General features: G+C 34.5%; 3 protein-coding genes, 1 long non-coding RNA gene and 1 pseudogene across 7 annotated transcripts; 1 reads left to right on the top strand and 4 right to left on the bottom strand.

Annotated features, from left to right (window-relative positions):
* Window positions 1-839: 839 nt before the first annotated feature.
* LOC145793284 (putative GEM-like protein 8) lies at window positions 840-4,350 on the bottom strand. Its single transcript, XM_082876073.1, has 4 exons — window positions 3,869-4,350; window positions 3,310-3,546; window positions 1,266-1,330; window positions 840-1,204 (listed from the first exon to the last, which is right to left on the bottom strand). The coding sequence occupies exons 1-4, from the start codon at window positions 4,152-4,154 to the stop codon at window positions 998-1,000; spliced, it is 795 nt and encodes a 264-aa protein (XP_082732199.1). The 5' UTR covers window positions 4,155-4,350; the 3' UTR covers window positions 840-997.
* A 2,031-nt stretch (window positions 4,351-6,381) lies between these two features.
* LOC114317579 (GEM-like protein 4) lies at window positions 6,382-8,521 on the bottom strand. Its single transcript, XM_028264334.2, has 3 exons — window positions 7,302-8,521; window positions 7,117-7,185; window positions 6,382-6,880 (listed from the first exon to the last, which is right to left on the bottom strand). The coding sequence occupies exons 1-3, from the start codon at window positions 7,555-7,557 to the stop codon at window positions 6,459-6,461; spliced, it is 747 nt and encodes a 248-aa protein (XP_028120135.2). The 5' UTR covers window positions 7,558-8,521; the 3' UTR covers window positions 6,382-6,458.
* A 1,170-nt stretch (window positions 8,522-9,691) lies between these two features.
* On the top strand, window positions 9,692-17,324 carry LOC114279680 (putative LRR receptor-like serine/threonine-protein kinase At1g14390; annotated as a pseudogene). Its single transcript, XR_014332323.1, has 7 exons — window positions 9,692-11,332; window positions 11,747-11,880; window positions 11,994-12,241; window positions 13,186-13,379; window positions 15,791-15,843; window positions 15,927-16,038; window positions 16,817-17,324. The product of XR_014332323.1 is annotated as a putative LRR receptor-like serine/threonine-protein kinase At1g14390 (transcript).
* On the bottom strand, window positions 14,091-14,870 carry LOC114279681 (agamous-like MADS-box protein AGL29). The gene has a single exon (XM_082873764.1). It carries the CDS (start codon window positions 14,840-14,842, stop codon window positions 14,102-14,104), a length of 741 nt encoding a protein of 246 aa, XP_082729890.1. The 5' UTR covers window positions 14,843-14,870; the 3' UTR covers window positions 14,091-14,101.
* A 1,461-nt stretch (window positions 17,325-18,785) lies between the features above and the next one.
* On the bottom strand, window positions 18,786-22,282 carry LOC145792272 (uncharacterized). 3 transcript variants are annotated; one of them, XR_014331658.1, is made up of 5 exons: window positions 22,037-22,101; window positions 21,619-21,917; window positions 20,665-21,305; window positions 19,428-19,607; window positions 18,786-19,071 (listed from the first exon to the last, which is right to left on the bottom strand). It is a non-coding gene; the product is annotated as an uncharacterized LOC145792272 (long non-coding RNA). The 3 variants fall into 3 exon arrangements; XR_014331656.1 differs by having other exon boundaries at window positions 21,619-22,282; XR_014331657.1 differs by having other exon boundaries at window positions 20,665-20,753; window positions 21,619-22,282.
* Window positions 22,283-22,933: the final 651 nt, after the last annotated feature.

Genomic DNA, 22,933 nt, shown 5'->3' with positions numbered 1-22,933 from the left:
TACTAAAAATAGGGAGCTGTTAAGATGTGCACCTCAATAAGATGTGCACATCATATACACATTTATTTTAAGCCATTAGATTTTTACAAATGAATCTCAGCCACCGAATAATTTAATTAGGAATATTGGCAACCCCTTCAACCGGTTACTTTTTTTTTCAAATTTTTTCAGTTTTTTTCCCAAACCCCTCTGTTTTTGAGACAGCACGCAGACCCTCCTCTTCGCCCTCGAAGACCATCCCTCGAAGGCCATCCCTGCGAAGACGACCCACCATCGACTTCGCCTGAAGGTATGTCTCTCTCTCTCTCTCTCTGCAACTTTTTTCTCTCCCCCTTTCTCCATGTCTATTGTATGAAACCCTAGACCGCAATCCCTTTCTTTGAAACTGTGAGTTCACGTTTGCTTTGATAGTTGTTTTGATTCCGTTCTTCGACTGTCAGAGGTGTATGCAGCAAAGGAGATGTGTAGAATGATGTGTGAAACTGTGTATTTAGCAATGTATTTATACATGACCAAGTGAATCGGTGACGGAATCTAAAGCCAGACTTGTATGCTACTACGTTCGTAGGTACGTGTTGATGTGTTATAAGATTATCCAATTCCATGCTCAATTTTATAGTCAGTTGGAAAGATAATCTCAACATCATTGCCCCATCAGCGCATCACAATTTTTCACATGTTGAATTTGAACTAGTGTGTGTGTGAGTGATTTAAAAATTTTGATGTGGCATTTTAGCTTCTTGACACCACACCACCTCTTTTTAATGCTTAGAACAAAAGAGTAGGAAACAAACAGCCATGTTTCAGTCTCACACCAAATGTGTTAAAAAGAAATAAAGAGATGGATAAAAATCGTTTTCCGTTGAACCAAAAGCCTAAGTAACAATTTTTTTACAATGTTGTGATTGTACAACTTTGTTCTCCTAATTCATACACACATCTAATGAACCAGGAGGGGCGGAGGCGGAATACATATGTTTAATCACTTCTGATCGAGTTATAAGTATTGAGCCTGAGAGAGTGCCTGTTGAAGATGTTTGAAAGTTCCACGATAATTCAGGAATCCCATGAACCAGAAATCAAAATTGTCCACGGTAACTATTTGTATGTACTTCTGTGACGGTCTCTTCATATTTTGGCTTTCATTGGCTCTCTTTATTTTTACTACTGGGATCACGACCTGTATGCAATACACATTACTTAGCTACTTTGATTTCTAATTAACAATATGGAAATGCTGTAAATATAGATGTGTGTTGACTCACCTTGTAACGAATTCTAATAAACTTGCCAGTTGGAGAAGATAATTTGATGGATCTGTTGTAATGCCCTAAAAATTAACCCATTATATATCATTGACATGCATTATTTAAAGAAGACATTTTATTAATTCATTCATCAGAGTATTACTAAATAATCGAATAAAATGCCCTACAGGCTTACATCTTTCCAAGCCAACACTTGGATACAAAAAAATACGAGTTCTAACTCAATACAAGAAAAGCCCTAGGCTTGAGTGTTTACATGTACTAACAAATAAAAGCAAACAACAGAAAAATAGTCTTCAGAATCCAAGTCCTTCCAAGCTAAGTCCTTGGAGGTAGCTTATCCCCTGAACCTGAAAATGATGTTCCCATAAAGGGTGAGCCACAGCCCAGTAGAAATATACTAAACCACATATAAGTAACGAATAAAGCAATAGCATTCAACAGATGGTTAACCAGGATAATCAATTACTTCATTTTACAATCTCATGACACTATTGTCTAAGATACGTTTTACTTCCCAGTTTTATCAACATGGCACAGAACCTGGCCAAACTTACAACAGTGAATTACATATATCGTATTCACATCCTTCCAATATCAACAAACAAATGAGACTCAAGCTCAAATAAATCAAAACACTTCATACTTCCAGATTGATACACATTTTAGTGCTGTATCAATAAAACACTTCTATATAAATAAGCACACATAAAAGTGATGCTAATGGAGACCATCCCCTATCTCCTCCCAAACAAAATCCGGTTTAGAGGTCCATCACCTATCTTCCCCTAAACCGTGGAGTACATCCCCTATCTCCTCCCACACACAAAACAATGTATGCAAATGCAATGCTCAATCAATACACATATTCTCTATCAATGCAATAGTCAAAATTTATGACTTAACCAATGTGATTAGTTTCAGTTAATCCTAATCCACATGCAATGTCTACAACAATCACGACTATCCTCCACCGATAGCCCAAAACAGTTATTTCTAAACTGAAAATAACTATGTCCACAATTCAATAGACAAATGATACAAATTATCCAATTATGCCATTTAATCAATGAATTCCCCAATTCCATGAATTTAACCATCTTTTCCCAATTCCATGAATTACTTATACAAATCAATTCAATAATTCAACTAGGGTTTTTCCCAAAATTTACCAAAGTATTCCCAACATATTAAAATACCAAAACTTAGAACGTAACCTATAAATTGGAGTAGGAAATCCCTACCTCAGAGAAAACAACCCAAATGGTGAAGACAGAGATGAGTGCCCAAAGACCAAAATGCTCCAAATTGCCAAATGTTCAGATTAAATGAAAGCTCTCGACTCCCTCTATCTTTTTAATAAAGCAACTAGGGTTGAAACACTCTCTAAACAGATCAAACCTAAGAGAGAAGGTGAGTAGGGAGAGAGAGAGGTCGAACCTAGGGTTTGGAATCAAAAGAATATGAAAAAGACTGATCAAATCCCGTTGCTGTGTATTTAAACTGGACAGGCTCGCTCGAGCGAAGACTTGGTCGCTCGAGCGACCAGACACAGAGAATCTACGCTCGAGCCAAGGAAGCCTTGCTCGAGCCAACAACCCAAAAGCTCGCTCGAGCGAAAAAAAGCTCGATCGAGCGAAGAACTCAAACCCTCAGGTCTGAAACCAGACTCACGCTCGAGCGAAGGAACTATTGCTCGAGCGAAGAACAAACTAACTCGCTCGAGCGAAGAAAAGCTCGCTCGAGCCAAGAATGCAAAGCTACAGGTCCAACCCAGACGCAAACTCTCGCTCGAGCTACCAAACCCCGGCTCGAGCGAAGAACCAAAACAACATCTCGCTCGAGCGACAAACTCCTCGCTCGAGCGAATAACCAAAATTCTGGACAGCAACACTTGGTTTCTAAACCCAACCAACCTGAACAAACCTGCCCAACACATCCTATAATTCCAAAAGAGAAAATAAGGAACAACAACAACAACCATTATACAATGACAGAATCTATGGAACAGTCCGGATACAATAATGAAATGGGAAAAGACCGGGGTCGCTATATCTGTCGCTGAAGAAGGCAACCTTGTCAGTGGAGATGAAGAGGAGGCCTGCTATAGGACCAGCTGTTGTTGATAAATAGCATTGGGAAGCTTTTAGCAACTTCTCTCCTTCTCTAATGCTGAAATTGTGCTTGAAAATCTTCTCCACACCGCCTGCTCTAATAATTTTAGCCCCCAAACTCAGTTTCCCCTTCACAGTTTCAGTGATCTTGCGTCCCAATTTCACTGCAATTTTCACAAAATCAAATAAGACTCGCATTCGCATAGAGGTGTATTGGTTGACAACTTGACACTAATACAGCTGTTTCAAAGTTTATTTCAAAACTTCTTATGTTTATTTTTGTGCCATCTTCATGGCAGCTAAAGAATTGAGAGCTTAATATGACATATACCAGTAAATGCTAAATATCTATTATTTATTTTTATTTTATTATTTGGTAATGGAGGTTTCCATAGCTTTGAAAATGCTATGTACTTTTTCTTGAAAATAAATAATATTCTTGAATTTAGTTATTCAAAGACTCAATTGAGGCAAGGAAATAGTTACCGTGCTCTTGGATGCTTGCAAGATTGTCTTCTTTTCTTTCAAGTTTCTCCATCCTATCTACTTTATACGCACTAGCACTAGCAGTAGAAGGGTCCTGTAAAATTCTTTTTGGTGCCCTCTCATCTGGATATGCTACCGGTGAGCTGACCAGGGTTCCAATAACATGTGCCAGCCGCTGTTTCTTCATATTTGATGAATTGCTATTGCTCCGATGTGATTCTGCTTTGCTTTCTATTCCCAGAATATTTTGAGATTGTTGGATGCTTAGAGTGATGGTTCTAGCCATGGATTCAGAAAATGTATTTATAAGGGGGAGAAAGGTAAGTTGGTGGATCTTAAACTTTAGTTGGATGAGTCAGGCATGCCTCATCCACATTAATAAAAAGCACACAATTCCATAACGAAAGATTGGTGTTGGGAAGGTGATGGTGTGACTGGTTTCTTTGAGAAAGAACAATTGCAGAGAGGTTCAAGTCTTCTGTTTTTAAGGTTTCACAAGACTATCAAGTTATTCAAGCATTCAATCTTTTTTCATTTTTGAAGTAACTTTGGAACCTTTTACAAAAGAGGAAAAAAACAAGAAATAAAAAGAAAAAGAAATCATACTGTTTGCGAAATTGGTTAATGCAAGTAAAATAGTAGAATCAGTTGGGTCAGCATTTCAATCATTCAACCTTGCATTTTCTGCTTGCTACTGTGTGTGAGGGTGTGAATTAAGCTTTTTGAGCTGGCAATTTGGCTTTGTGACGACACCATTCCTTTTTCTTAGACTGTTAGTGGTAAACAAAGCAAAGGCTATAGGCTCCAGACTTGTTAAGTAAACCAAACAGCATTACGAAAGATATAAATTATGCAGTGGTATGTCATCTTAATGATTTGATGGACAATAACATGTCATCTGTGAGAGATTACAAAAAATACCATAACCGCTTAGCTAACAACACTATCGAAAGTCTCCGATTAAACCCTTCAATTAGTTCTCCCTTCTTCATATATGCTTAATAATGGTGGGTGGTGCCTTGATCTGCTAAGCAAAAATAAAAAAATAAAAAACAGAAATAAGTGCAATCCAGGCCATTTTGGATAAGAATTTAGTTGTCAAATTATAATTCCAAAGCAATTATTCATCATTCAAAGTAAATTTCATACTTTGAGATTGAAACCCCAGAATTCAAGTTTTTTGTACAATCGCATTGTGAGACTGAGGGAAAACAAAGGTAATTGAAATGAAATTAGTACTCTTGAAATCAATCATGTGTTACTTAATTTGGGAGGTAAAGTGACAGTTCAGAAAATCAGAATCTGATAGGATCAAACCACTCAAATGCATTATATTTGGATTGCAATCCTCAATTTTGGCATTCCTTTTTATCTTAGCCTGAGGTGGAATGGATTGGATTGTAGGCCGTCCTTGCACACTACTACGTCTTAATACTATATATATTATATATATATATTCATGCTTATATTGTTAGTGGGAAAGAGAATCTACACATCATATCCCTATCAGCATGAATTTCCCACAAGTTGAACAACTTTTCAGCTCTTGAACTTTCTAGGTTAACGAGTCTTGATTTGGTTCAAAATTTGTTTTCTAGTTCACTCGATTCAATTAACATAAATTGAAACATAGTCAAATGGAAAGAAAACATGGTTCTAGGTGAAGATAGCTAGCAAAACATGTAATATGTTAAAAGAGAAGAACCACATTTAAGGTTTAAGGATTTAGATGACTCCTTATAGTGTTGTGTATCTTGGACAATATAATTCAATGTAAAAATTATAGTAACACTTTATCAATATTAAGATTTTGTTGAATTGAGTGCACTTCAAATATTGAGTAAGAATATGAGGGATACTAGAAGGATTCTATTAGCAATGTTCTGTTGGAAAGAACTGGAAAGTTTTTGTAACCAAATGGACTGGAAAATGGGGAAACTTCTCACAACTCTTTGAAAGTATCAATCAGAATTGCTCTGAGAGGAAGATCACTGAATAATAGGAGAGAAGATGAGCGATGAGGGACTGAAATTGAAAGAGAGTTTCTGTCAATTTTAGTAGAATAATGTGAATGGAAAAAAAGGGGAAAAAATTTTAAATTTTTATCACATTCTCTTCCATTTTTCCCCCTCCAGAAATTCCTCCTCAAATCCAAAATCCAAACAAAACCTAAGAAAATTGCTGGTCATGATAATTCAGGAATCCTGTAACCAGCAGTCAAGATTATCTGCAATAACTAAATGTCACAACGCAAAACCACTGATCCTTTGTTGATTATGAATTTTGTACTTCTCAAATTATTTTTAATGGCAATTTACCAGTTTCCTTTTCCACCTTGCATTCTTTATATATAATGCAAACGATTCTGAAATGATATATAGCAGACACAATCAATGATCCATTTACTGATGATAGAATTTTTTTCCATTGAAGAAAAGCCCAAGTAACAAAGTTGTTACAATATTTATACAAGTTTGTTCTCCTAATTCATACACATCTAATGAAGTAGGGGGGCTGGGGGGTGGAATACATCTATTTAATCACTTCTGATCAAGTTGGAAGTATTGAGCCTGTGAAAGTGCTGCTGAAGTTATTTCAAAGTTTTGTGATAATTCAAGAATCCCATGAACCAGAAATCAAAATTGTCCACGGTAACTATTTCTATGTACTTCTTTGATGGTCTCTTCACATTTTGGCTTCCATTGGCTCTCAATATCTTTCCTACCGGGATCAACACCTTGTAACGAATTCTAACAAACTCGCCGGTTGGAGAAGACAATTTCATGGATCTGTCACTGCAGAAGGCAACCTTGTCGGTGGAGATGAAGAGGAGGCCTGCTATTGGACCAGCTGTTGTTGATAAATAGCATTGGGGAGCCTTTAGCAGCTTCTCTCCTTCTCTACTGCTGAAGTGGTGCTTGAAAATCTTATCCACACCGCCTGTTCTAATAATTTTAGCCCCCAAACTCAGTTTCCCCTTCACAATTTCAGTGATCTTGGGCCCTAATCTCACTGCAATTTTCACAAAATAATATAAGACTCACAAAGAGGCATATCATGATCATCCTATTGCTATGTTTGTTTGGTTGACACTAATATTAATACAGCCATGAAGAAGAAAAGAATTTTGTTTCAATGTTTTTCAAATCTTTTCAGTTAGTTTTTCTGCCATCTTGTTGGCAGAAAAACAAATTGAGATGTTAAAATGATATCAAATAATTTTGCTAGAAAAGAACTAATTATATTACCTTGCTCTCGGATGCCGTTTGCAAGATTGTCTTGCTTTCCTCCAAGTTTGTTCATTCTATCTACTTTATCTGCACATTAGTAGCAATCAATTTGTCAAACACTGCCTCTATTTTAAGCATTTAAAACTAGTAATACTAGTAAGTAGAAATAGCTCTTTATTGACTAGAGTAATGGAATGACGTACTCTGTTTTAACTTCAGAGATCCAATCGAAGAAGAGGAAATTTGGTATTGGCTAGCACTAGCACTAGCACTAGCAGGGTCATGTAAAATTCTTTTTGGTGTCATCTCACCCAGATATGCCACATGTGAGCTGACCGGAGTTCCAAAAACATGTGCCAGCTGTTGTGTCTTCATATTCGATGAATTGCTATTGCTCCAATGAGTGAGAGTGAGAGAGAGAGAATTAAAAACGAGAAACGTAGTTGGAGTGTCATGCATTTTTGTTAGTGATAATGTTTGAGGTAATGAAAACACAAGAACAAAATTACATATAAATGGCAACCGATAAACCGATCAATTACTATTCGAATATTGACTAAATTGATATTAATGATTAGGCTTTTACTAATTCATTGGGAACTATGAATAAGTTGGGAATTAATTGGTTTAGTGTGGCTTATGAAAACTAATTGATTACTGAATCAATTAGATTTATTATATCAAGGATCCCTACAATCAATTGTACAATCAATTGTCCAATCAATTGTCATATTTCAATCTCCCTTATATTCTAATGGATTGTACAATCAATTGTGAAAGTTCAAAACTCTAGCCACTAATCGATTGTATAATCAATTGTGGTCTTTCAATCCAATCGATTTTGCAATCAATTACGATTTTCCATTCACTCCAATATGCTATACCAATTGATTACACAATCAATTGTGTTTGAAAATTTAAAAGTTATGGTGTTTTGTTAATGTTGTTATGATTTTTGGGACAAAATTATAATCAACATGCCATGTTATGATTTATTGATAAAAGTTATGATAGTTTGTTAATGTCGTTATGATTGTGGGAAAAAAAGTTATACTCAATGTGTTATGGTTATGAATCGTCACTAAAAGTTATGATTTGTACAACCAAAAGTTATGATTTGTCATGGTGAATCATAATAAAAAATGTTACGATTCAAATGTTATGATAATTAATTACAAATAACTATATTTGTTATGAGTTGTTATCATATTGTTATGATTTATACTGTCTTTGTTATGACACTTTGGTGAATATTATGACATTGTTATGATTCATTGTAATATTGTTATGATATTACAATGAATGTTATGATTCTTTCTGTAACCTGTTACATGACTGGTTTAGCAGGTCATTGTTTATGATGTGGCACGATATGAGCCATAGAATAAGTGCATATCATATGCCCTTTTATAAGGTGCACATTGTAGACTTTTCCCTAAAAATATATATAGTTTCTTTTGCATATTTATAATTTTTTAAATAAATTTTTGAAGTGATCCAAGTTGATTTTTTTAACAAAAAATTATGAGTATGTCCAAATAACTGATAGTTTTTCTGTCTCTGTATAACAAATGTACATTTTTAACGAATAAAATGCTTTTAAAAGGTTGTCAAAGGAACTTTATAACTATGGAATTGGAGGCCTCGTTTGGGAACCCCCTTTTAGTTAAAAAGTCAAAAAATTACTAAATTAGCCAAAAAGTCAACAACCCATACCAAAAAGTCAATGATTCTCTTTTCTCTCTACTTTTTGCACATCTTTTCGTAAAAATTCAAAAAGTCATCCCAAACATACTAGTTTTTTTTAGTTCATATTTTAGTCAAATAGCCAAAATGTTACTAAATTAGCATGTTCCCAAACGAGGCTATGTCCTAGTTAATTCTGAATTTCATATTTTAATATAAAAATTATTTTAATTAAGAAAATATTTGAAACTCTGAAAGCGAAAGAGAAAATGTGAAGCGAATAAAATATAAATGAATTAACCCAAAATGATATTCTAAAAAAAAGTATTCTAAAAAATGATGAATTTATTCAAACATATTCTAAAAAAATATTTACAATTAACCCAAAATGATGTAGCATTAGAGGTGTTAATTTATTACCCTCATAATCATATAAGACACAATTAATTTGTTCAACAATGATGGGTAGCTTGAATTTTCATAATCCGAATAGTTCGAATGACTTGAATTTCTCAAAACGATAGCATTAGAGGTGTTAATTTATTACCCACATAATCATATAAGACACAATTAATTTGTTCAACAATGATGGGTAGCTTGAATTTTCATAATCCGAATAGTTCGAATGACTCAAATTTCTTAAAACGACGTCGTTTTGATACATTTAGACCACATAAATTCGAGGTACGAAGCATTTTTGTAATTTGTTATTGTTTGGGGTAAACTACAATAACACACTTTTTATCTTTTTTAGATCACATCACCTCTCTACTTTTCTATACATCTTTTCATAAAAAAGTCACAAAATATACTTATTTAAATCATCACAAACAATCAAACATTTCAAATGTAAAATATTACTATACATAACGGATTAATAATCTGAAAATGATTAGTCGGCTTTCACTTACAATGACGCCCATGGTGTGTACATCTCAACTTTCACTTGCAAGGAAACGAAACTCACTTTCTTCAGGTGTCTGACTCTCTTCATAGAAATAGGTTCTCTCCATTTTCCATCTTATTTTCTCTTCCTAAAATATTATCCCACTCTTCCTCATTCATTATCTCCCCAACTATTTACGATATTCCTTGTAACTAAACTACCTCAATAGAGGTGTCTTTTTCATAATAGCTGTAGTTTCAGTTTCTAGTTCAATATATTGAAGTTTTTGCAGTCCACAAATTCCTAGATACAGTAAATGTCACCACTTGAATCTCTTCATCCTCACAAGATGAAAGGAACTTGAAATTTGGATTTGGGTTCCATTTTCCCGATAAAATGGAGATTTTCCGGGATTCCGTCCTCTGTTTCTTGCTCTTTCTTGTCATTCTCCCTCCTTCAATAGCTCAGTTATCTCCATCAGAAACCAGAATTCTTTTCCAAATCCAACAAATTCTTGAACAGCCAGAAGCCCTTCAAGGATGGAAAAACTGGACCAGCTTCTGTTACCTCCCTCAATCACCATATCTAGTGACTGTCTGCTCGGAAAATCACACAACAGAATTTTCTCTCGTGGGAAACAGAACCTCCCCTCCCAATCCCACATTCCACCAAAACCCACCTCAGGAAACTTGTTTGTCTCTCAGGAAACTCTCTCTGATAAATTCTCCATCGGTTCATTCTTCACAGTCCTAACCAAGCTCTCCAATTTGAAAGTACTCTCACTAGTGTCCTTAGGCTTATGGGGTCAATTACCCGCAACGATCAACCGACTAAAATCACTCGAGAAACTGAATATCAGTTCGAATTTCATCTCCGGAGAAATTCCTGGATCGATTTCAGTTTTGACAAATCTCACGAGCCTTGTTTTGGCTGACAATCTCTTCAATGGGAGTGTTCCAGACATGAAAAGCTTACAATCTCTTCAAGAGATCGATTTAAGTATCAATCGCCTCGGGCCTGAATTTCCATCTATGAGTACCAATCTTGCAACAATCAAATTAAAAAACAATTCTTTGAGATCTGGAATTCCTTCACAGATCAAGGACTTTGATCTGCTTCAACGATTCGATGTATCGGGAAACAAACTTGTGGGTCCTATTCCATCTCCTCTGTTTTCTCTGCCTTCAATCCAGTACCTCAATTTGGATGACAATCAATTCAATGGTGCTCTCTCATTGAATCTATCTTGTAGTGTCAATCTCACATTTGTTGATATTTCTAGCAACTTTTTGATTGGGAAATTACCCGCCTGCATTGGATCAAACGCCACCAATCGAACTGTACTGAGTTCATGGAATTGTCTGACAAGTGGACGTTTGGAATATCAACACCCGTATTCCTTCTGTCAGAAAGAAGCATTGGCGATTATTCCCCCGAATACGAATCGCGAGGGGCAGTCTAAGGGCAAACGGTATTTTGGTGGTGTTGTTGGGGCAGTTTTCGCGGTTGGATTGTTGATTTTGATAATTTTTAGAAGAGAGAAGAAGAAGAAGAAGAAGAAGAAGAAGAAGAAGAAGAAGAAGAAGAAAGATGATAGTTTCGAATGCGATAGCTTTGTTTTGGAGAAGAGCTCTGTTCGGAGCGAGCCTGCCATTGATGGAAGTAAGCTCTTGATCTTGATCTTTCTTCTTCCCATTATTTACAAAATTCATTTTACCATGTTGTTGCTGCGATATGGCCCAAAATGTTTATTACTTGTGATTTTTTAAAAATATAGTCAAATATGGTTCACATTTTTTACAAAATCCATTTTACCATGTTGTGGAGGAAGACCAAGGGTATAAATGTCTTTTACGAGTAAAGCTAACAGAATTGGTTTTGCTATATATTCAAAACTATATGAAGAATATTTAGCTGTTTTAAAAAATTAGGAAACCAAGTGCTATGGAACCACAGGTGGGCCTAAAATGTACTTTCATTCATTCTCTCACCTTCGTTGTTGAGAAATCACTTAAATGTTCATTCAAAGTTCATGAAAATAGCTTGGTTTAGTGACAAAAAAATTCAATTACATAGGACATGTACCAAAAACTATGACGATGCTGTTGATGGGGCTACCACCATACCATGTTTTCACATTGGAGGAAATGGAAGATGCGACAAACAACTTCGACCCCTCAAATTTGGCTGGGGAAGGATCTCAGGGACAGGTAAAAAGAGTTAGATCGACACAAATTTCATTGAACGAGACAGATTAGAGCATCTTACTATTTTCAATCTTATTCACGTTAATCAATGAACAATTAGTTTTCATTGATTATAGCTCTATAGAGGATGGCTCAGAGACGACTTGATCTGCCTGGTGAAATGTCTGAAGTTGAAACAGAAGCATTCGTAACAAAGCTTGCAGCAGCACATGGAAGTGATATCAAAGCTGAGGCATCGGCATTTGGTTAGTGTTCTAGGACACTGCATTGTGACATACCAGAACCACCACCCCAATGCAGCTTAGCACTGTCTTCATTGTCCTTGAACATGTTGCAAATGGGTCTTTGAGGGATCACCTTACAGGTAAAATAACTAGCACACATCATGTCAATGTCCCTGACACAAAAAAATACGATGACCAAAGTGAAACTAGAGAAACCAATGATGGGCTTAGCCCCCTTTTGTCACCCAAAAAAATAATTGGTTTCTAGTTTTTCAAAACACTTTTCAGAAAATTCTACTCTCTTATTTTGCGTGTTTTTTTGTTTTTACTGAATTTTTTTAATATTTTAAGCAATTTTTTTACTTTTTAGACACACCTAACATAAATACACCTAAAAAGTAAAAAAAATATAAATTTTTTTTTAAAAAATTCATTAAATACCAAAAATACAAAAAAATACAAGAATTCAGTACATTTTTTGTATTTTTATGTATTTATTAATTTTTTAAAATAATTTTTCACGAATTTTTTACTTTTTAAATACATCTAAGTAAGGTGCATCTAAAAAAGTAAAAAAAAATGTTTAAAATTTAAAAAATATTCACTAAAAACAAAAAAACACAAAAACAAAAAAAAATCAGTTTTCAAAAAACTTAATCCAGAAAACTCAAACCAAACACAGTGAATAATTTTCATGTAATTTACCTATTCTATATAATTATTCTTTTACAACAAACATTTCATAAACACGTGTATTTTTTGTTTGGACATAAATAAGGATATTTTTATAGAGTTTTTTTTTTTTTTTTTTTGTATTTATTATATAATTTTAGATAGTTTATTTGGGATTAAACTAAAATGTAAGGTTAATTACACTTTACCCCTTAACTACCATTGAATATCACCTTATCATTCTGTTGACTTTAAAAATACTTATAGACTCTCAACTATCAAAAGTTGTACAAAGACCCCATTTTTGGAGGAGAAAGGTGAAGAATTTTGATAGTTCAAGAATTTATGAGATTAGTTCCACAGAGAGAGAATCTGACATAAGGCAATGCCTGTGTTTTTCTGAATTTGGCAGATTGGATAAAGAGGGAGTATCTGAAATGGCCACAGAGAAGGAGGATTGCAGTGGGGATTGCCAGGGGAATCCAGTTCTTGCACTCTGGAATCACTCCAGGAATGTAAGGAAATGATCTCAAGATCGAAAACACATTGTTGGACAAAACTCTCACCGCCAAAATTAGCAGCTACAACATTTCATTGCCATCCAAGGTGGGAAATTTTTGATTTCAAGCTTACATTATTACCAATTCCTGAACATTGGCAACCGGGTTTTTGCTTTTTCGTGTCTTCAGAAAATGAAAAGTTTCATGACACTTTTACGTGTGAAATACTTTTTGAAAATTAGCAATTTTTTTTTTTTTTTTTGCATTTAGGTTAAAAAAGTACATTTCACATTTCTTGTCACTTGTATGAGTTAGTACAGAGAAAAAATTGACGGTAATTTGAAAGAAGTGGCCATATTGAAAGTGAACTTAAAATATATGTAGTTAATATTGTTCAAACTGAAATAATTCAAACTAAAGTAAAATTTGAAAGCTACAGAGGTAAAAATATGTAAAACAGGACAGAATAAAAATAAAAATAAATAAATATGTAGTTTTATTTCAAAGTAAATTGATAATTATAATAAATAAATTGACACAAGATGCAAGTTATGTGAACAACTAATATAATTTCTTTTTTCTTTTCCATAAATTCAAGATCAACAGAACCTTACATTACAAGATATTGATTCCATTAAGGAAACCCAATGACAATTACCACAAATATTGGAGTAATTTGTTCCAAGCTTCCCAAAAAAAAAATTGCAAATCAACCTTGTATTTGTTAATTTAACTAGATTTTCCAATCCAATAACATTCTAAATATGGAATGGAAGTAAAACCCAAATTCGCCAGGACTAAGAAAATCGTTTTCAACTAAACACCAACTCAGAACTGGCCACGTCCAAAATCAAACCCATGAGGAATCATAGAAGTAGCACAATCACTCATCAAACCCAGTCCGCCATGATTCGCACTTTCATTCATACCAAACATCATTGAAGAATTCGCACAATCAAACCCATGAGGAACCGTAGAAGTAGCACAATCACTCATCAAACCCAGCCCACCATGATTCGAACTTTCATTCATACCAAACATCATTGAAGAATTCGCTTTCATTATCATCAACTCATCAGCTTTCATACTCACATTCTTCTTCAACTCCTCCAACGCCGCCACGTACTGCTCCAGCTCCTCTAATCCTAGATCATCAACCGCCTCATCCCACCAAAATCCGCCGTCATTCGCCGCCTTCTTTGTCTCCTCAATCACCGCTCTCCGCCTCTTCTCCGCCTCCAATTCCTTCGAAACTTGGGCGTATTTCTCGTTGAAATCGAGCACCGAAGGGCCGTTGTTCTGCTCGGCGGCGGCGGAGGTTCCGGTGAGGTATCGATCGATCACGGCGTCGACGCTGGGTTGGCCGAAAGCGAAGGTGCGCTTTCCGGGAGATTTGACGACAATGGCGATCTCAGCGCCGCTGAGGATGCAGAGTTGACTGGCCTTCTTGAAGAGGCCGGCACGGCGTTTCGAGAAGGTGACTTGGCGATTGCTTACGCTCTCAATCTTCTTGATTTCGATCTTCCGGCGGCCTTGGGTGGTTGTCTTGGTGGTGTTCATGGTGACCATGCAAGAGAGAGAGTTGTTTGCTTGGAGAGAAAGTTAATGGGGGAAAGCTGTTGGAAAGAGAGTGGTGATTTGAGATGTATTTATGTAAAGTAAAGCATGCCTTGTTTTAGGAAAGTTCTAGAATTTTGCTGATCACGGATCCTTAATATATGTCAGTGTTGTTATAAGGGAAGTTTTTATTTTTAATATTGGAAGTTGTCTGTAATATGCAAAAGGTTTGTCCAACAAATATTACACATTAGATTCCTGATTTTTACAAACAATCAAATTTATTTTTAAGTAATACTTTTGAACGTAGAGTAGAGTGCAGAGTAGAACTTATAGAGCATGTTTGATTGGATGGATTAGAGTATGAGACTGTAATTATTAATTCGTGAGCCCAATTATCTTATATTTGTTTTAATATTTGGTTTAGGATTATTAATCTAATAGATAATTAATTCAACAAATTTGCAGAATTATTAGTAATGGGGTGGGGTGAAATTATTAATCTAATGGATAATTTATCCTATTAATTCAATTGGATAGTGAATACCACAATATTTTGATAATATTATTAATACCTCACGACTAGTCTTGTGAATCAAACATGGCTATAATTTTATACCGACCAAAAATAATGTTGAGAATTTGAGTCGACAGAACGATTACGGCATTTTCATTGATTTAAAGATTGAATTTAGCCGATGATTATAATTATTTGTTCATAACCAATGTCATTTGCAAATTGTAACCAAATCATCGCTTTATCTCATAACCAACATTATTTTGTAAATTCCACCTAACCACCAATAAATAAATAAATAAATTATTTTTCACCCCAATAACTTTTCTAAAATAAAAATCGAAAACAGGACAGAATAAAAACACAATCAATCAAACTGTTTATTTCATCAAATAGATCAGTCTTTCTGCTCAACTCCTTTTGCATTTTTGAAATGTTCTCAGTTAGGTTCAGAGAGCCCTCTCAATGGACAAGACAACCCCAACAGGCTTTCCAGGTAATATTTTTTTCCACTTAATCTTCATTGTCATCTTTAAAACCTTGAATTCATTTTCATAGAAGCTCTGTATGTATATGCAGCACTGAAAGTGCAAAAAAGAATGATATTTATCAACTGGGTGTAATTCTACTTGAAGTAATTTCTGGTAAACCAATCACATCCGAAACTCAATTGGCTGAGCTCAAACTTCAGGTATATATTTATTTTCCATCATTTTCTCTCTTCATTTCCTTCAAAATCTCAAAGGATGATGATTCGGTCCAACAGTAAATGTTAATGTTGGCATTTTGAATGATGTGGGTTTGAGTCACTGAAATAACCTTTCTGAAAAATTGGAAAAAGATTGAGAACGTCTTATTCTTACTTGGGAAAAGATATCCATCCTCCCAACTCACTAATGGTGTTTTATGACTTGCCCACCATTTTCTTATTATTTTTTGTAGTATGTAACCATATAACCAATATGATGTTATGATAAGACAAAATAATTACTTAATTACGCAAATACTTGCCCAATAACAAGGGACTATCTACTTACATGTCCCAAAAACAGAGGAATAATAACTGAACCAATCACGAAACACTATTGGTTGGGCATACAACCACGTGATGTTGCAAATGCATGTGATAAATTATATCTTAAATCTCATATCGTTCTGTCTTAATACACTTCCAATCATTAAATTGTGTGAGCATCTCGAGACACTTAAATCTCAAGGCATAATTCAATGGTTGTTAGTGCATTAAGACAGAGAGACAGAATAATTTAGAGAAAGATAATCTTGTATTCCTGAAAAATACCCTATATATAGTGTAGATTCAAATTTGTCCACATTTCATTTTCAAAGTACTTTTCAAAGAGAATATTTTTGGGAGCACATACCATTGCTGATTTTTCTCTCTTCAAATTCTAGTATCCTGCAAGTGTGCTTGATCCTAATTTGCTTCAACTTCGTTTTACACTTCACAGCTTGAAAGAGGTTTAGCAGAGTCACCATTGAGATTGCGAGAAGCAATCGATCCTTCCATTCGTGGCACATTCTCACACGAATCATTAAAAACTGCAGTCAAAATCACCATGAAATGCCTCAGCAAAGATTCAATCTCACATCCCACCATTGAAGATGTTCTTTGGCACATGCAATACTCAATTCAAGTTCAAGAAGGATGGACTAGCAGTGGAAACCTTAGCACAAAAGTCTAGTATTGCCTTCAATTAAACTTCTCAGATTTGCAGTGTTTGTTACCTGAATTTCATTATCTTGTGGTGTAATTCAGTAGCTATCCTGTTGAATTTCATGATCATGTGTAGTTACTCTGTATAGGGCTTTAGTGATTCAACAATGTATCCCCCTTATGCTTTTATAAAATTGTAAGTGCACAGAATTTAATAACAAAATCGAACAGAACCCTCTCACATGAGGTGGAAACTCATCCGGTTCTGTGATTGAATTTTATGCATATAGTTTCTTTTTCTATTTTGAAAAGAAATAGGGTTCAACATGAATGGAATTGGTTTGGGTTAATTAGAATCAAACTCAGAATTTAACTACACTTGCTTGGTTTCAAATTTTTAGATTCCGAATTTAACCAATCATCTTTTTGGTTCTACATTAATTTAAGAAAAAAATTTACTTTATCCCCTCAAATTATCACACTAGTGTCAATTTGTTTTCTCAAATATTGATATGAACAGAACAATTACCCCTTAAAATATTCAATATTAAATAAAATACAAAATACAATTAATTGTAGCAAATTATTTTATTTGTCGGAAATATTAAATCACTTGACTGATTGCAGTAAAATAAACTAATATCAATAGTTTAAGGGGTAATTATTCAAATTGATAATTCTATTTGGAGGTGGCAAAGTAATTTTTCCCTTAATTTAAAATTTTCATAATTATAAAGCAAAATTTTAGAAAAATAATTTGTAAAGTAAAATTGTTGTAGTATAAACATAAGGATAACCCTTACAATGGGGGAAGTGAGCAAAATTATATAGTAGAACTGTACGTAATACATAAAAATTATAAGTACCTAAACAATTTTTATGACAAACATTTCTTTAATAGCATTTCTTTAGAAATTTAATGACAAACATTTTTTTATGTACTCAAGGTAAGAGATTTTGTACAAGAGTACCTAAACAAGGTGGAATTCTAAGAAGACGGAACAATTACTCCTTCAACGGTCCCTTTTGACACTTTCTAATTGGTTTCAAACCTTCAAATTTTAATAACTTCTAATTCACATATCCATTTGTGTGTGTGTGTGCGCGCGCGCGTGTGTGAAATTTGCAATTTAAAATCCTCTCAAGATCTATAACATGATATGAAATTCTATAAAATAAATTAACAAAATCATAAAACTTCACTGCATTAGTGAAATCAATGAAATTTCTTGTTAAGCATTAAAAGTTCTAGAATTAAGGATCAATCACAAAAAACTAGGTCCCTAATTATAAAGTTCATGGTAAAAAGTTGAAATAGAGGGTTTGAAAATGAAAAATTTTGAACTTTTCTGTTTTAAAACAGTGAAAAGAGTGAAATTTCCCTGAATTTGCACTGTACAAATGTATTTGTGTCAAATTTCGCTGACCAAACAGTTGAAATTTCACCATCTTAAGGAGGTGGAACTTAACTATAACAGATAATTTCATTCCTAATTATCCATTGCATACATGCACAAGTATAAGATATTAAAATTATTAATCCTGCTTTGTCTGAGATAAAAACAGAGCTGACCAAGCGAAGGAAATACTCTCATAGCAGAACCTGAACAAGTTTAAGGACAACAATTGTACATCTTAGAACACCAGTCTAGTTCGTCTATGATACTTGTATCGGCCTCAGTAGGCCGACAACGGGTTTTTAACAAGAAATTTTTGTATGTACATTAACTCGGACGAAAAAAACAAGACAGCAAGCTCAACAGGAACTAAAATAGAGACTAAAATTCATCCATAGAACATAAGCACACACAATATAATTCACGGAGTTTGCAACAGAATCGTTTCTGAAGTTTCAATGTTATTCAAACATGCCATTAAACTATTTTTTGGACGTTTAATCGCACCCTACTACAAGGGGAATCAGTCAGCCGTCCAACTCTACTCAACAATCTCCCGTACTCTCCTGTTGTACTCCCGCTTGTTCTCGCTAAACATTCGTGCAGCTTTAGAATTGGCCAGAGAGTTTGGGTTCAAGTCACAGAGCAATGACTGCAATAGAAAAGTTCACGGTTAAAAAAACATTACAAGCAAGAGATGGGAACAATACCCCTCAAAAAATGATGACTATAAACACGTTCACAATCATAAAATATACACATACACAAACACACATACACATACGGAGATGGAAGGAGGGCAACATAATATTTGTGCTGCATCATAACTACTGACTAGATGTATGAAGTCATCATAATGTAATGCCATTGATAACACTGCTCTATACATGTACCATTTGACAAATAGTGTCTCAAGAGGAGTGGAACCAGATGTGGTCACAGATTGTAAATACAAAGCTTCTTCAGTAGACAAAATTAACTGAGCTATGAAAAGACAAATCGATATACCTTCCTACAGAATCCAATTCAAGAATCCAGCTACCTTTCTATAGCTTTTTCCTTATGCTCTTCCTCGTATTGTATGCATTAACTTTAGCTACTTATCAACCTCATTCACAAAGAAGTCATATTAAGGGACACAGTGATGCAACGAAATTCCTCAACCTTCAAATTCATAATAATAGAAGCCTGCAAAAACAAATAAAAGTACAGATCATAAGAGCATAACCATTTGGTTCAAATCTATACAACGGTTTCAACAAGGGCTACAAATCCGTGCATGATTATCAGGGGCACAAAAGCTGTTTAAAAGCCTGCTTAATGTTGTTTTTATGCAATGATTTATGAAACCATACCAAAGCTTCTCAATGTATTATTGAGTGGAACTGTCAGAGGTCCAACCAATCTCCAACTAGATTTACCAAAGGGGAAATATCAATTCAGTCCAACTTCTGTAAAATAATTACATATTAATGATAAACTTTATAAATATTAAAATACTAAGTTATAAACTTCTTCATGAATATGTAAATAATTTTGGAAAAGACCACTGTTATGTAATATCCCTGCCCAAGAGCAATAAAAATTGGAAAAAAAAAAGAGAAGAAAAAGAAGAACAAGAGACTATTAGTTCTGGTGGGGATTTACCACAATCTTATAAATCTATGGGTGGAGGCTCACCCAAAATCAAAAGCCTCACAACCTGAGAACAAGGACTCAAAATTCATCACCAAACAACAAAAAACTCTCTTTTGCAATGGGCTACACAGTAACTTTTTCTTTCCTCTTTTTTTTTTTGAGGGGGGGGGGGGGGGGGGGTTAGAGAAAAGCATTTTTAACACTACCTAAAAAATTGACAACAATAATTCCTTGTTTCCTTTAAAATGAACATTTATAACTGCCTAAAAAAGTAAGTAGCCCAAGAACAACAAAAAAGAAAGTGTCCACACTCCACCACATGAGCTTGGAATGAAAAGAGAAAAGATTGATGGGGTAAACATTGTCGACCCCATGGATTCATTCTTCATGATGCTTAGGGTAAATGCAATCAATCAATTAATTCAAACTCAAGACTTCATTAAAAAAAAAAATTTGTTCATTCATAAGCTTGCTACAGTTCAGTTGTCGTTGTTTCCATACTCTACTGCAGCTTTAACTTAGAACCCCTTCAATCCCATTTGTTATCAATAGTCACACTTGACAGTACTAAGTTCAACACACGACGTACAAAGTAATAATCCCATACCTGGATGGAGGTAAGTATAGCAGCCACATCATAGATAGGACTCCACTGATTTTGTAGAATATCCAAACAAATACTTCCATCTGCATAAACTGCCAAAAGGCAAGGCAAAATGGGGACATAATGTTTTATCAGCAGATACACACATTTCATTTTGTGAACATATAAAAGATAACAATAAATGGTAATTGTAAAAGCTACAGTAATAGAAACAATATAATAATGATAGGGCAGGAGAAGAAACTTGACAAGTTATGTGACTCCAGAAACCCCCCCAAGGGCCAAGGGGTTAGCAGAGTGGAAAATTTAGCCGTGATAAGTGCCTCGGGAGGGCTTAGTTCACGAGGTCAACTCCCATGAAGCGCTTGGCCCCCCTTGGGGGCACCCATAGGGCTTGTGCCCAGTAACTACCTGGTATGAGTGGAACAGGGGACTACATATACCTGGGACTGGTAGGGGCAAAGACCACACCAGCAATGATAAGTGAAAATGTGTGTAAATTTTTATTTATATTATTTTTTGTGCCCTTAGAGAAGTGAAAGTTTGCACAAAGCTTTAATAACCAAATAGTAGTTTTTCCTCCGAACCTCCTTTTACAACCCTTAAATTCAAAGTGGGGATTATCATTAGCAAGGGCAAGTTTCCTGCACATTAAAAATGCAAAGAAAAGTTTTTTAAGGATAGTAAAGCATCACTACTTCCGGTCTATATAAAAGCATGTCAACAAACACAATATAGCAACATAAATGAATAAACATAATGTTCCACAACCGTAGTGTACACACTAATGGACAACAAAGTTGACAAGAAATGAGGATAAAATAGACACTAGTGATATAGTTAGAAAACGGAAATTACTGAGAACACTATAAGCAGGTGCAGCAAGTGCACGTTTAAAATTACTTCGGAACTTGAAAATGTAAAGAGCAGAAGGTGTGGTTCATGCTTCCAACTTACTATTTGGATGGAACATTCGAGAAACAAAGCGCACTGTTGGTGGCTTATTTGGATAATCCTCTGAAAATTGAAGTGTCAATTTAAAGGTACGTGATGATGGACATAAAATATTTTAGAACCCTTCAATACAAAAGGTAAAATTTAGCACCAATCACAATATAAACAAGAAACAACCTCAATTAGAAAGTAAGCCTCATGGTAATTTGGAACAATATTTTAAATAGAATGTACAATCATCATCATCAGCAAGACACAAATATCATCTTCTATATTTATCTGCCATTGGTGTTGTTGAGAAACTGGGAGAAATTTAAAACATATTTGATCAAATTTCAACTAATGAAGTACAAATAGAAAATTTTACTGATATATGTATGTCATCAATATATTGAACATTTATCAATCATTGTGAAACTACCTAATTGACAACATGTAATTGATTCTATTGTATTAAAGCAAGTGATAAATGATGTATTATTGATTGATGTATTACAAGATTGTTCTCTATATTTTGTATATTACAAGCTATTATATAGGAGAGGATTTGGGAGTAGGTGAGGTAGGTGAGTGGTGGTAGTGGATGGTAGTGGAGGTGGTGGGTGGTAGTGGAGATGGTAGGTGGAGTTGGTGGTGGGGTAATTTACACAATTTACAATTTACATTAACAGCAAGAAGGGGAGTTTCCTGTCCCAAAGCTGAGCCAATCAAATCCTAATGAATATCCATTTTGCCAAAGAGATTATGTAGTTTTAAATATTAGTGCTTGTTTAATGTAGAATGCTGTTATCTTTGCTGAACATGAGTCATATGAAATTATAGAAGGTTTTAACTAAAAAGTGAGTGTAATGGCAACGCCCAAGTCACCCTTGCCCTAGTCTCTATCTATAATTGTATAATATTTTTCTTAGAAAAAATTGAAGGATATGAATGATTTTGAAAATAAATAGTATATATTTTTGAAAGTAAATGTAATAAAATTATGTAGTTATGTATATCATATTGACATTTTTATTTTTATTTTTGATAGATGATCTACACAAAGTAATTTAAAGAATGAACGATTGAATGATCGAAGTAAGATTTATGATAGACTCTACATGTCTAAATAACGCTTGAACTAGAGAAAAGTCATTTTATATATAAATATATAATAAATATAATAAAAATGAGAGCATGTGAGCAAAATTTGTCCAAGCCAAACTTTTTCTTTACCGAAAGCGGGAAAAACTCTACGGGAAAAAATTGACATCCTTAAATGTAATGAGTTAAATGTTGTGTAATATAAAGTTCCTTTGACTTATATTGTGTAATTACA

Source organism: Camellia sinensis, chromosome 6 (assembly GCF_055761805.1).
Source record: "Camellia sinensis isolate YWXY chromosome 6, ASM5576180v1, whole genome shotgun sequence".
Classification (NCBI taxonomy): domain Eukaryota; kingdom Viridiplantae; phylum Streptophyta; class Magnoliopsida; order Ericales; family Theaceae; genus Camellia; species Camellia sinensis.
This window is presented reverse-complemented; position numbering and strand designations above follow the sequence as displayed.

Bases quoted from the DNA above. Each gene is read 5' to 3' on its own strand.
- LOC114317579 (XM_028264334.2), bottom strand. From the start codon at position 7,557: ATGCATGACACTCCAACTACGTTTCTCGTTTTTAATTCTCTCTCTCTC. The intron at 7,186-7,301 runs GTACGTCATTCC...ACTAATGTGCAG, and splicing joins ATCTCTGAAGTTAAAACAGA to ATAAAGTAGATAGAATGAAC. The intron at 6,881-7,116 runs GTAATATAATTA...TGAAAATTGCAG, and splicing joins AAACGGCATCCGAGAGCAAG to TGAGATTAGGGCCCAAGATC.
- LOC114279681 (XM_082873764.1), bottom strand. From the start codon at position 14,842: ATGGTCACCATGAACACCACCAAGACAACCACCCAAGGCCGCCGGAAG.
- LOC145793284 (XM_082876073.1), bottom strand. From the start codon at position 4,154: ATGGCTAGAACCATCACTCTAAGCATCCAACAATCTCAAAATATTCTG. The intron at 3,547-3,868 runs GTAACTATTTCC...TGAAAATTGCAG, and splicing joins TGCAAGCATCCAAGAGCACG to TGAAATTGGGACGCAAGATC. The intron at 1,205-1,265 runs GTGAGTCAACAC...AAATCAAAGTAG, and splicing joins TTATTAGAATTCGTTACAAG to CTAAGTAATGTGTATTGCAT.